Here is a 13,546-nt window from a genome sequence, read left to right as displayed (position 1 = left end):
GAATAAAACCTTCACAAGTCAATTTTAGATGTGTGAGCTTGGCTCATTTAGTATCATCATTGCCTCTGGAACAAATTCGCTCCTTATCACTGTATGAGGTCATAATCTAAGTTTACACTTCAGTGCAGTACTGAGGCTGCATTGTTGAAGGTGCAATCGAACTAATCCAGTTGAATTTTTTGAAGAGGTCACTAATAAGGTAGACAAAGGAGTGTCTGTGGATGTTACCTATGTGGACTTCCAGAAAACATTCGATAAGTTTCCACACAAATGATTATTGACAACAATGAGAGCGCACAGAATTGGAGGTAGCCTTTTGACTTGGGTTGGAAATTAGTCAGGAGGTAAGAGACAGAGACTGGGGATAAAGAGTATGTACTGAGATTGGCAGGATGTGACAAGTTACGTTCCCCAGGGATCTGTTCTGGGGCCTCAACTTTTTACCATATTTATTAATGACTTGGATGAAGGCATAGAGAGTTATGCATCCAAGTTTGTCGTTTACATTAAATTAGGAGGGACAATAAGTAGTGCAGATGGGAGCAGGAAGTTGGGAAGGGATATAGACAGATTAAATGAGTGGGCAAAACAATGGCAAATGGAGTTTAATGTGGGCAAGTGTAAGGATATCCACTTTGGATCTAAAAGATAAATCGGAGTATTTTCTCAATGGTGAGAAACTAGGAACCTTAGAGGAACAAAGAGATTTGGGAGTTACTCAGTAAATTAATAGGACTCAAGGCGGATAAATCCCCTGGACCTGATGGCTTACATCCTAGGGTCTTGAGGGAAGTGGCAGTAGGGATTGTGGATGCTTTGGTAATAATTTTCCAAAATTCTCTGGACTCAGCAAAGGTCCCGGCAGATTGGAAAACTGCTAATGTAACACCCTTATTTAAAAAGGGTAGTAGGCAGAAGGCGGGAAATTATAGACCAGTTAGCCTAACATCTGTGGTGGGTAAAATTTTGGATTCTATTATTAAGGAGACAGTAGCGGAACATTTGGATAAACATAATTTAATAGGACAAAGTCAGCATGGCTTTATGAAGGGGAAGTCATGTCTGACAAATTTGCTTGAGTTCTTTGAGGACATAACGTACAGGGTGGATAAAGGGGAACCAATGGACGTAGTGTATTTAGACTTCCAGAAGGCATTCGACAAGGTGCCACATAAAAGATTATTGCTCAAGATAAAGAATCACTGGATTGGGGTTAATATTCTGGCATGGGTGGAGGATTGGTTATCTAACAGGAAGCAGAGAGTTGGGATAAATGATTCATTCTCGGATTGGCAACCAGTAGCCAGTGGTGTTCCGCAGGGATCGGTGCTGGGTCCCCAACTCTTTACAATCTATATTAACGATTTGGAGGAGGGGACCGAGCGTAACATATCAAAGTTTGCAGATGATACAAAGATGAGAGGGAAAGTAGAGAGTGAGGAGGACATAAAAAACCTGCAAGGGGATATAGACAGGCTGGGTGAGTGGGCGGAGATTTGGCAGATGCAATACAATATTGGAAAATGTGAGGTTATGCACTTTGGCAGGAAAAATCAGAGAGCAAGTTATTATCCTAATGGCGAGAAACATGAAAGTACTGCAGTACAAAGGGATCTGGGGGTCCTAGTGCAAGAAAATCAAAAAGTTAGTTTGCAGGTGCAGCAGGTGATCAAGAAGGCCAACGGAATGTTGGCTTTTATTGCTAGGGGGATAGAATATAAAAACAGGGAGGTATTGCTGCAGTTATATAAGGTATTGGTGAGACCGCACCTGAAATACTGCATACAGTTTTGGTGTCCATACTTAAGAAAAGACATACTTGATCTCGAGGCAGTACAAAGAAGGTTCATTCAATTAATCCCGGGGATGAGGGGGTGGACATATGAGGAGAGGTTGAGTAGATTGAGACTCTACTCATTGGAGTTCAGAAGAATGAGAGGCAATCTTATTGAAACATATAAGATTGTGAAAGGGCTTGATCGGGTGGATGCGGTAAGGATGTTCCCAAGGATGGGTGAAACTGGAACTAGGGGGCATAATCTTAGAATAAGGGGTTGCTCTTTCAAAACTGAGATGAGGAGAAACTTCTTCACTCAGAGGGTAGTAGGTCTGTGGAATTTGCTGCCCCAGGAAGCTATGGAAGCTGCATCATTAAATAAATTTAAAACAGAAATAGACAGTTTCCTTGAAGTAAAGGGAATTAGGGGTTACGGGGAGCGGGCAGGAAATTGGACATGAATTTAGATTTGAGGTTAGGATCAGATCAGCCATGATCTTATTGAATGGCGGAGCAAGCTCGAGGGGCCGATTGGCCTACTCCTGCTCCTATTTCTTATGTTCTTAAAGCTAGTAGACAGGTAAAAATGGAAAGAAAAAAGCAAATGGATTGTTGGTCTTTGCCTCAAGGGGGTTGGATTACAAAGAGGAGGATGTTGTGCTTCATTTGTACAGAAACATGATCAGACACCATCTGCGTTCAGTTTTGGGCACCTCACCTCAGGAAGGATGTATTGGCCTTGGAGGGGGTGCAGTGCAGATTCACCAGAATGATACTGGGGCTTAGAGGGTTAAATTATGAGGACAGGTTGCAGAAACTTGGCTGGTATTCCCATGTTATATAAGATTGAGGGGTGATCTGATCGAGGTGTTTAAATGTTAAAGGGATTCGATAGGGTAGATACAGAGAAAGTATTTGTTCTGATGGGGGAATCAAGAACGAGGGGACATTAATCTTAAAATTAGAGCTAGGCCATTTAGGAGAGAAATCAGGAAGCACTTTTTCACACAAAGGGTAGTAAAAATCTGGAATTCTCTCCCCCCAAAAGGCCATGGAAACTAGGAGCTTTTAAGACTGAGATCGATGGATTTTTGTTCGGTAAGGGTATCAAGGGATATGGAGTTCTGGCAGGAAAATGGAGTTGAGGTAAAGATCAGCCATAATCTAATCGAACGGTGGAGCAGGCCCGAGGGAATCGTCCTGTTCCTCTGTTCCTATCCTTTGGGTGAGGTGTTAAATCAAGGCCAAGTTCGTCTGTTCCGATGCTTCGGATGGATATTGAAGATACATTGGTACTTTATAAATACAAGCATTATAATTGATAAATCATAAAACTTGACATTTTAAAATATATTCATATTTTTGCCCCAGTTATATTTTCAATTTAGTTTGCTCCCTCTTTGAGACCACTTGCAACAATGCATCACTCGTTCTCTAAGAAGGAGAGTGTGTGAAATTTTTCTATGGCTCTGCTCATGCTTTTAGAAGTTGATTGACGGTGTGCACAAGGCTGACTTTGGGCTTTGAAGCCTCAACTCAATTTTTTTCTTCGATAATTCTGGATGTATATAGAATATAAATCATGTTCTGATACTCCCAGAGCACATTGCACTTCAGAGTAATACACCAAATCATTGAAATCACCAAAAGCTTATTTACTTTTTCAATATAAGGGTTTGTTTATGCTTCAGCTGCTGGTCTGATTGTGACAAAATTGATTCAAACCTGGCAGCACCTTGTTTATGGTGCCTAGCTTTGTTCTGTGAGCTTGATTAGTGGGCCCCTTTTACCACCTGACTATACTGTGATAATGATATCCCTGGTGTGCCACTCCTGACACTGTGAAGCAGGGAACTTCCTCTATGCAAGTTCCAATGAACATTTATACACTTAACTCTGGTAAAATGGCATTTTATACTACAGGAAGACTTTTGCCAGTATACTTCTGGTAAGCGTCCTTTATACTATGACCTATACAGCTTCACTCTTTAATAGCATATTCACAGTTAGTCAAATAAAAGTCTTCAATTACTTGACTGATAGGGACAATATATAAAAAGAATTCCAGTATCTTGGAAATTTGGTTAAGAGCAAATTCATTTTTGACTTTAACAAGCTCTGATTGTATTCATTTATTTTCAATTCTGCTCTTCTGAAATTGTTCATCAAGCACTAACCAAATTAACATATACGGCTTGCATCTTCACTTCATTTTCTTTGACTTAATGTTTCATTTGTGGAGTCTCTTATTGAAGTTTAAGTATAATGCCATGAAAATTATCATGTATTTATTCACCTACGGTCACATTCAAATTGAATTTCCTTTTCTTGCAGCAAATTCAATAAAAGGCCGAAAGCCAAGTTTTCTGACACCTTCTGGCAGTAGCTCAAATATTATTGCGCTGCGAGGGGAAACTCTTCAACTGGAATGCATTGCTGAAGGCTTGTGAGTAAAAACAAAATAACACTTGAAGCAATTAATGACCCAGTTTGACAGTTAGGAACAAATGGTTGATATTTTAGTATCCAAAAATATTCAGTCTTACTTCAGTGGAGACAGTGCACAGATGTTCACCTTTTTCACCAATACTACAAGTTGTTTCAGCATACCGTATGATTTTTGGTCTATTTGTAATAATTTCTGGAGCAGAGACATTTGTCTCTCCCACTATCCAATGATTCGACTTGACACCATATTGGTTATAGAGGTTGATCAGACTTTATTGTATAAGGTCGTTCAGACTATATTATATTACAATCTGTCAGCAGTGCAATAATAGATTCATATTACCCGCCTCTTGCAATTGGACAATCGGCACACCTGGCTCATTGATGGTGATCTTCCCGATAGTTACACAGCGTTAGGCCAAAGGCCAGCATCGATCTGCTGCATGTATCTAACTATCTGTTCCTCCTCCGACTGTGTTTCTGCTCTTATACTTTTATTTCTACCTGAAAGATGTGCCGCTCTGTACGTACTGTTTAACGGATGTCTCCCCAGATGGTGAGATAATGATGTGTCAGTTCCTCTGTCCTGTGGAGATACCCCAATATTCACAGAAGCAGGACAAAAGTCACTAGGTTAGCTGATGACCCCCTCCCAAGGTTTACAGCGTTGCTGTTTATTCAGCTACATGATTTAGTTAGAAGAGTCCAAAACATCAGAAGGGTTAGAAAGATTCAGAAAGGTTAGTATTTTTCCATTTCACTAGACTTTTAACCCCATACTACCAAAATTCATCTCTTCCTGGATTAACCTATTCTAAATTTATCATATTTGATGGATTCTCAAACTCATTATATTCTTACAATTTACATAATTGTGGTGTTACCAGAATTTCTTTGCTGTGCTCATTATTCTCATGTAAAGTAGCTACTGTGTTAGATAATTCGAATATATTCAAGTATAATTTTGAAATTAGCATAATCTATGTAATTGGTGTGGAGATGCCGGTGATGGACTGGGGTTGACAATTGTAAACAATTTTACAACACCAAGTTATAGTCCAGCAAGGAGGAAGGAGAAAATCTCCGAAAGCTTGTGAATTTAAAATAAAATTGCTGGACTATAACTTGGTGTTGTAAAATATGTAATTGGTGTACAGGATGAATTTTACCACATGTATTCCAACTGTTTTGGACTACGGAATTCTGGTTGATGTGATTAGATTATTTGCCAACCACCTGTTGTTTCCTTCACAGCCCCACACCACAAATCTCCTGGACTAAGATGGATGGCGATATGCCGAAACATACAGCAACAGAAGAGAACTTCAACAAAACTTTGAAAATAATTAATGTGACAGAACTTGATGATGGAAAATACCAGTGCAAGGCTGAAAATACATTTGGTGCAGTGATGCATGCCTTCTCAGTTACAGTGGCAGGTAATGGACTAAGTTTGCCCATTTCATTTCTATTTTGCCAGCTTCAATTTGATCACCTTTCAATACAGCTATGCTTTTTGCATAGAATAGCTTAGATAAACTGTACACTAATCGGATTTAATAAGATTTTAACCACGTCCCACAGAACATGATTTTTTAAAAAGAAATTTGCATTATTTAAGTTTGCCTTCAATTAATCTGTGCAACATCTAATGCAATAACAATCAGTACACTCAGTTTACATTGATTCTTGTGTCGAAACTTCGGCAAATCTGTGGAGGAGCAAAAAAGGCTGGCAGGAATGTTCTCTTCATTTGATTAATTACCACAGAAAGAGTGAATTTAATTTCCCCAGGCTACACTGTCAACTAAGTGAAATCTGATGTGTTTGGACCTAGTGCTAGTGGCCTGCGAATGTGCCAACTAAACCCAAAATAAGGATGAGGACAGCTCAATTTTGAATTGTATTCAGTCCAAATGAAGACAAATTTGCCTCGTGATTCAAGTATATTAATGGTATTTAGAATTCAGAAGGGAAATAGACATGTTGTTTACGAAGATTTAGCATTTAATTATTTATTAAAGTGTTATATAATTGCACAATTTTAGGTCTATGCAGGTTAAAAATGATCAATCAGTCCATAATATTGATGTAGATTGCAAAGTTGCCATGGATACATGTCTCCCATTGCTTGGATGGTGGCTGGATGATCTGGTAGTATTTCTTACCTATGGTACTTGGCACCAGTAAAAGGCCTCTTCTGCAGTGGTTTCAGCTGACTTAAGAATCATGGTTCTGAAGGTTTGAAAGGAAAGAAGACAAGGTCTTGTATATTCTGTTGAGATGGAATAACAATACAGGACAGGATTATGTTATTTTAATGCTTTGTTTAAATGCTTGTGAGTCACATGGGGAACTTAAAATGCAACCACTCACCTGCTCCAAGAGGTTTGACACACCTGATCTCGACCATGGCTTCAGGAGTTACCTATAAATATTTATATACAAGTATAGCTCTAGCCATTGTAAGGGAGCAGTGGGTGAGCCAGTTAGCTCATAGAGTTCTCAATCATTTAATAAATTGAGGGAAGAGGGGCATGATCCCTTCCAGTAGCAGGTAGACTCTGGTAGGAGTGGGATAGGAGGGGAGATGGACCTGGTCAATGCTGATTTTTGCCAGAAAATGCTGACCAAACCCCAAAACGCTGTCTGTCAGCATGGAACGCTGTTGATTGGCATATATGATGGGGAGAGGTAGATATTAGTGAAAGAATACACACCGTTAACCAGTTATAATGCTTCGAGGATGGGCAAGGAAATTGCTGAATGCTTTGCCCAGGGAAAACAGACTGAGGAAGTAAGAAAACCTATTTTCTAAATGACCACCTGGGCTTTGCAGTTTTCTATTCTGCCTCTACCCTGTCCATGATGTAGAACGTGGCCTGTAGAGAGATTTTCAAAAATTGCTAATTGATTTCAAGATCCACATATTTAAAACAAAAACGATGTTGTAATTTGAGCATGGAACAACATGAGAAGCTGTGAGATGACAGCTGAGCACATTGATGGAGTTTGCCACATGAGCTGTTGGTTAGAGGGACACAGCACATGATAGGACATGAATTGTTAGGTGTACAGTGCAAGAAAAAACATGATTAGTTTTTTTCTAGTTACAATTTTGGTGAGTGTATGACTAGTTTTCATATTCCTTGTCTTCCCTTATTTTAAGCTAAATTGCTCCATCTGGTGGAAACCTTTTATAATGGTTTAATAAAGTTATTTCAAGACAATAACAAAATAAATGTAGATTTAGCTAATTAAAATATAAATCCACTCTCCTTCCTGTAGCATAACTATTTGTAGACTTAAAAAGCTCTAAATCTGTCAGTTAATAACTGGATGTTAATTGATGATACTTCACTAGAAAAAAAACAGCATTGTGGGAGCACCTTCACCACATAGACTGCAGTGGTTCAAGAAGGAAGCTCACCAGCACCTTCTCAAGGGCAACTAGGAATGGGCAATAAATGCTGGCCTTGTCAGCAATGCCCGCATCCCAAGAATGAATTATAAAAACCTTATAGAAAATCATTACTGTAAATTGCTTAAAGTTTAAAAATAATCTTAACAGATTTTATGGAGCCAAGCTCTTTTAAAAAAAACTTTAAACCTTTCTCGTAGGAGCATAGGAACAGGAGTAGGCCATTTAGCCCCTCGTGCCTGTTCCGACATTCAATGAGATCATGGCTGATCTGTAACCTAACTCCATGATACCCGCCTTATCCCCATATCTATTAATACCTTTGATCAATACAGATCTATCAATTTCAGATTTTAAATTAACAATTGAGCTAGCATCAATTGCCATTTGCAGAAGAGAGTTCCAAACTTCTACCACCCTTTGCGTGTAGAAGTGTTTCCTAACTTCACTCCTGAAAGTCCTGTTTCTAATTTTTAGGCTATGACACCTAGTCCTACACTCCCCAGCCAGCGGAAATAGTTCCTCTCTATCTACCCTATCAGTTCCCCTTAATATCTTGAAAACTTCAATCAAATCACCCCTTAATCTTCTAAATTCCATGGAATACAGCCCTAGTTTGGGTAATCTCTCCTCGTAATTTCACCCTTGGAGTCCAGGTATCATTCTAGTAAATCTACACTGCACTCCCTCCAAGGTGTGATGCCCAGAACTGAACATGGTACTCCAGGTGTGGTCTAACCAGGGCTTTGTATAGCTGTAGCATAACTTCTACCCCCTTGTATTCTAGTCCTCTCGATATAAAGGCTAGCATTCCATTAGTCTTTTTGATTATTTTCTGTACCTGTCCATGACATTTTAATGATCTATGTACATGGACCCCCTAAGTCTCTTTGGACCTCCACTGTTTTGAGCTTTTCAGCATTTAGGAAGTACTCTGATCTATCCTTTCAGGTCCAAAGTGGATGAGCTCACACTTGCCTACATTGAAATCCATTTGCCACAGTTTTGCCCATTCACTTATTCTATTAATATCTCTCTGTAATTTTATGTTTCCATCTACACTGCTTACAATGCTGCCTGTTTTTGTGTCAGTGGCAAACTTGGATATGTGGTCCTCTATCCCATCATCTAAGTCGTTAATAAATACAGTGGATAGTTGAGGCCCCAACACAGATCCCTGTGGGACACCACTAGTCACATCTGCTAATTTGAGTACCTGCCCATTATCCCTACTCTTTGTCTCCTGCCGCTCAGCCAATTTCCTAACCAGGTCAATAATTTGCCCTCAATTCCATGAGCTTCAACTTTAGCTAACAGTCCCTTATGAGGGACTTTATCGAATGCCTTCTGGAAGTCCATATAAATAACATCCATAGACATTCCCCTGTCCAGTACTTTAGTCACCTCTTCAAAACATTCAATCAGGTTCTTCAGGCATGACCTACACTTTACAAATCCTCCTGGCTCTCTGTCATCAGCTGAAAATTTTCAAAGTGTTCAGTCACTCTATCCTTAATTATAGACTCTACTAATTTCCTGTTAACAGATGTTAGGCTAACTGGTCTATAATTCCCTGGTTTCCCTCTCTCATCTTTCTTAAATAGCGGAGTGACATGTGTATTTACGACACCATTTGAAATAGCTTGACTCCAAAAAAGATAACAGAAAATACTTATTTATTTTGTATTTTTTTTTTAATAATAGCTTTCACCTTTTTATTCTAGAACCTTCTGTTTGCCAATATTCAATACTGTTCAAGTTCTTGAATTAGCACTGATGTCAAGGAATCTCCATCGCCAGAATGCTCACATCATGTTCTTGACTTCGTTGGAAGTCCAGCTTCTAGATTACCTTTTAGAGATTTTTGAAGCTTTTAGCCAGAATTGGTGGTTTAGGGAGGGTGAAGTAGGCCATCCCAGGCATTGACCTTAGAATCTTACACTGCTCCAGGGATACAATGATGTTGAAATTGATATTGCAAGTATCTTCAGCTTTTTGATGGGTTTACAAGAGGCCTCAACTTCCTAAGCTACCCTCTAAAACTGCATAGGAGATTTTGATTAATAGGCTCCTGTGACCAAGAGTGAGTCTCAATGTCTCTTTATTTAATTGTAAACAATTTTACAACACCAAGTTATAGTCCAACAATTTTATTTGAAAATCACAAGCTTTCGGAGGCTTCCTCCTTCCTCCTTCCTTAGTCTTATGTTGCATGAATTCACCTGAGGAAGGAGGAAGCCTCCGAAAGCTTGTGATTTTCAAATAAAATTGTTGGACTATAACTTGGTGTTGTAAAATTGTTTACAATTGTCAACCCCAGTCCATCACCGGCATCTCCACATCATCTCTTTATTTAAGACATTGGTGCCTTTTCAAAGTGGCACAATTTTACATTTTTTAGGCCCAAGAAGGCTCTTCCAAATTGATATACCTTCACTTCTGGAGTTTTAGTGGTGTCATATTTAGGATTAAACTGTCAGTTAACTGGCAGGAAATTAATATTTGCCTAGTTCCAGAATCTAGCACCAAAAAATTGATGGCACTTCCATTGATTTTGATTACACATCACTACCTCTTGATTACAATACAGAAGTCCTCTTTGGTCAATGCCAAGATCTTCAGTGGCAAAATGCTTAGAATCAAATTCCTTGATGTGGATGGTATCAAGACCTACAGAGCTTTTAGATCAGAAGCAATGATGAATGCTGATGAAACATCTGTCATTGCCAGAACAATAGTAACTTGTTGAGGACCCAATTACCCTCCCCTGTCGTTGGCTCAACGGTAGGTCACCAAGACTGTACATGCCAGGCTCAATCTGAGTGAGAAAAAGCAGAGGGAAATGAGCTGCCAGAGGCAGTAGTAGAGGCGGGTACAATTTTGTCTTTTAAAAAGCATTTGGACAGTTACATGGGTAAGATGGGTATAGAGGGATATGGGCCAAGTGCAGGCAATTGGGACTAGCTTAGTGGTATAAACTGGGCGACATGGACATGTTGGGCCGAAGGGCCTGTTTCCATTTTGTAAACTTCTATGATTCTATGATTCTAAATGAAATCAGTGGCTAGGTGTGGAGTTGAACAGGATGGCTAACCGTTAGAGAAGACATTTAACCATTAAAAAATAAATTTTGTCAACAACGCATAATTTACAATCTTATGTTGCATGAAATCCTGAGTTCTCTTCATTGTACTCTAGTTTTTTCTACGTGTGCTTGTGATGCAAGTTACAATGTTATAAATTGGAAATGTAAATAACAATTGTAATTCTTCAACAGCTGCCCCTTATTGGATCAAAAAGCCCAGAAATAAAGTATATTTTTCTGAGGAAAACGCTGAATTGGAATGTGAAGTTGGTGGCCAGCCAAAACCTGAAGTTCAATGGAAAGTGAATGGGAAACTTTTGAGCGGTAAGAAAGATTTGTAGACAATAAGAAAAATTAGATTAAGAAGAAAAAATGCAGGCCAATAACAAGAGTCTGTTTGATGTTAAAATGTAATCCAACATAATGGTTAGAAGGAGGTTAAAGGGGAGATTTTCCTGGGTCTGTGCACAATGATTATTGGAAAAATGGGTGGGTTGGAATGCATATCACTAAAGAAACACACCCAATTTTCCACCATTAATTTGGAATATCCCCACATACCTCTGCTTTCAAGTCTCAAATGCCCAGTGCTTCAAGCCTGCCCTCATATTGTTGAGTCCCAGTGCTCATCATCTCTCTAATGCTAAATGTCTGCAATCTGTCTTCATATCTCTGATGGCCAGTGCTTGATAACTACCCTTTATGCCTCTCTGTTGTTAATGTCCAGCAGGCCAAAGGTGCCATTTCTGATCTCCTGCCCTTTGACTGGATTCTGTTTTTCCTACCTCTAGAGCTGGAGGGAAATAAGTACAGAATAGTAGCTCTGTAGCATATATCCTGCAACAGAAACCATCACAGTATCAGTCAATATAAAGGCCCCGGCATTAATGGGGAGCTGGGGAAGGTTTGGGAGAGGCCCAATTTGGAAGAAGAAGCCGGCAAGGCTGGGACATGGAGGCCCTGCCGATCTTAACGGCATGGCCTCATTATCATATTGAAAGGCCACCTCCGCCCAGCTGCCGACCTCATGGACAATCTAGCCGGCAGGTAGGAGGGAACACTGGTGGCAGGAGGCTGCAGCCGGGCAATCTTGGGGACTGTCCTCGGCACTGGGAAGGGAGCATCAGCTCTGGTCGGCAATCGGGAGGGCTGGAGGGAGGTGGGCAATCAGGAGGGCTCGAGGGAGGTCGGCAATCAGGAGGGCTGGGATGGGGGCTGGGCTGGGGGAGGCCGAAGGCTTCCTTGAGGGGTCTGGGGGGAGCACTCATGCTCCTCCTGGCCCACAAGGTGTGTTAAAAGAGCTGCTCCCGCCTCGGATCAGCTGCCGGGAAACCCCCTCAGTTACTGTTAAATTTAAGTCGCGGCGCCAATGATACCGTCAGGCCGCGACTTTGGTATATTAATTAGGTCCCGCCTGCCTTTTGCGGGAGCCTTGTCCTTGGCCTGATTTCTGCACTTTAAAATTTAAAGGGGCAGGAATAGGGTCAGGTTGCCCGATCCTGATATTTTAAACCCCCTCCCCCGATCTTCTCCTGCCCATCGGGGGTGAGGGGGTTAAAATCGAGGCCAAAGGGTCTGAAAACCCCAAGTTACAGCAATGCATCTCAATGGGCAGAAAAGTGGTAGCACTATTGAGCATTTTTCATCTGCCGTTAAACTCAACAGTGCTGTATTTTCCGAGATTTTGAATATGGGGAGAATAAAGGAAATAAAGTCTGTAATATATAGTTTTTAAATGCAACAGGTGTTTCAAAACCATATTGCAGAAGGGTTGAAAAAAGAACATTCATATTGCATGCTAAACATAGAAATATGTCCCAAGGTGCTTCACAAATTGACAATGGACAATGGTCAGTAATAGCAGAGTAAGAGGAGATGGCCAAAGGCTTGGTTGAAGACATGGGTTGTGAGGAGGCTTTTGAAGGTGGGAGAAAGGTAGCAAAATGGAGGGATTCTAGGAAAGCGTTTGAGAGTGTGAAGCTGAGATGGCTGAATGCTCTCCCAACAATGCTGGAAGAGGAGAGCTGGAAGAGGGTAGTTACATTGATAGGAGATCCGTGTCAGAAGAGCAATGGATTGGAGGAGATTGCTGGGGTAAGAATGGGAGAGGCCATTGAGGTTAAGGATTTTGAATCCATGCCAGTGGAGGATGGAGAGGATAGAAATTATAAAGGTTTAGGACTTTCTGAGAATAGGGTGCAGGTTACAGAGTTTTGGACAAGTTGAAATTTATGTAAGGTGAAATTTGGGAGGCTAATGAGCTGAGAAGTCGAGTCTGGAGGTGATCCAAGAAAGGATGAAAGTCTTAATGGCAGTGGTGGACAATGTTGCAGAGATGGAAATAGGCAGTCTTGATGATGGATAGCATCTGGGTTTGAAATTCAGTTTGGTCATCAGGACACAATCTTGTGTATTGTTGAGTTGAGCCTGAGTGAGCAGCTGGGGAAGATGATGAACTCTGAAGCTAGCATGCACAGTTTATGGCGGTCTTGTGATGCTGAGTTGGAGAAAGTTCCGGCTCATCCGCGACTTGATTTGGACAAACAGTTGGACAGTGTACTAGCGGTCATTGAGTCAAAGGTTATGGGGGAGAAGTAAAAGTGGGTGTTGTCATCGTATATATGGAAGCATCATTTTATGGATGGTGTCACCCCAGGGCAGGATGTAAACAAGGAGATTGCGCAACAACGGTAATAGAAGCAGTTACAGACGTGCTGGTTCAGAGCAACCTAATTGCCTGAAGGTTTACTCGAACAGCAGCTTGGAGTTACTATTAGGTTCAAACTTGCTCCTCTACTCTTCGCACCGTCACTTC

General features: G+C 40.6%; 1 protein-coding gene across 2 annotated transcripts in view; it reads left to right on the top strand.

The window, feature by feature from the left end:
• chl1b (cell adhesion molecule L1-like b) overlaps window positions 1-13,546 on the top strand; it is a 513,752-nt gene that overhangs the window by 185,927 nt on the left and 314,279 nt on the right. For both annotated transcript variants that reach the window (XM_067998921.1, XM_067998919.1), the window contains 3 exons: window positions 4,112-4,223; window positions 5,480-5,664; window positions 10,924-11,055. In XM_067998921.1, coding sequence (XP_067855022.1) covers window positions 4,112-4,223; window positions 5,480-5,664; window positions 10,924-11,055 — 429 coding nt within the window. The remainder of the gene's footprint in view (window positions 1-4,111; window positions 4,224-5,479; window positions 5,665-10,923; window positions 11,056-13,546) is intronic.

Source organism: Heptranchias perlo, chromosome 17 (assembly GCF_035084215.1).
Source record: "Heptranchias perlo isolate sHepPer1 chromosome 17, sHepPer1.hap1, whole genome shotgun sequence".
In the NCBI taxonomy this organism is placed as follows: domain Eukaryota; kingdom Metazoa; phylum Chordata; class Chondrichthyes; order Hexanchiformes; family Hexanchidae; genus Heptranchias; species Heptranchias perlo.
Note: the sequence above shows the minus strand (reverse complement) of the source record. Positions and strands in the feature narration are given on the sequence as shown.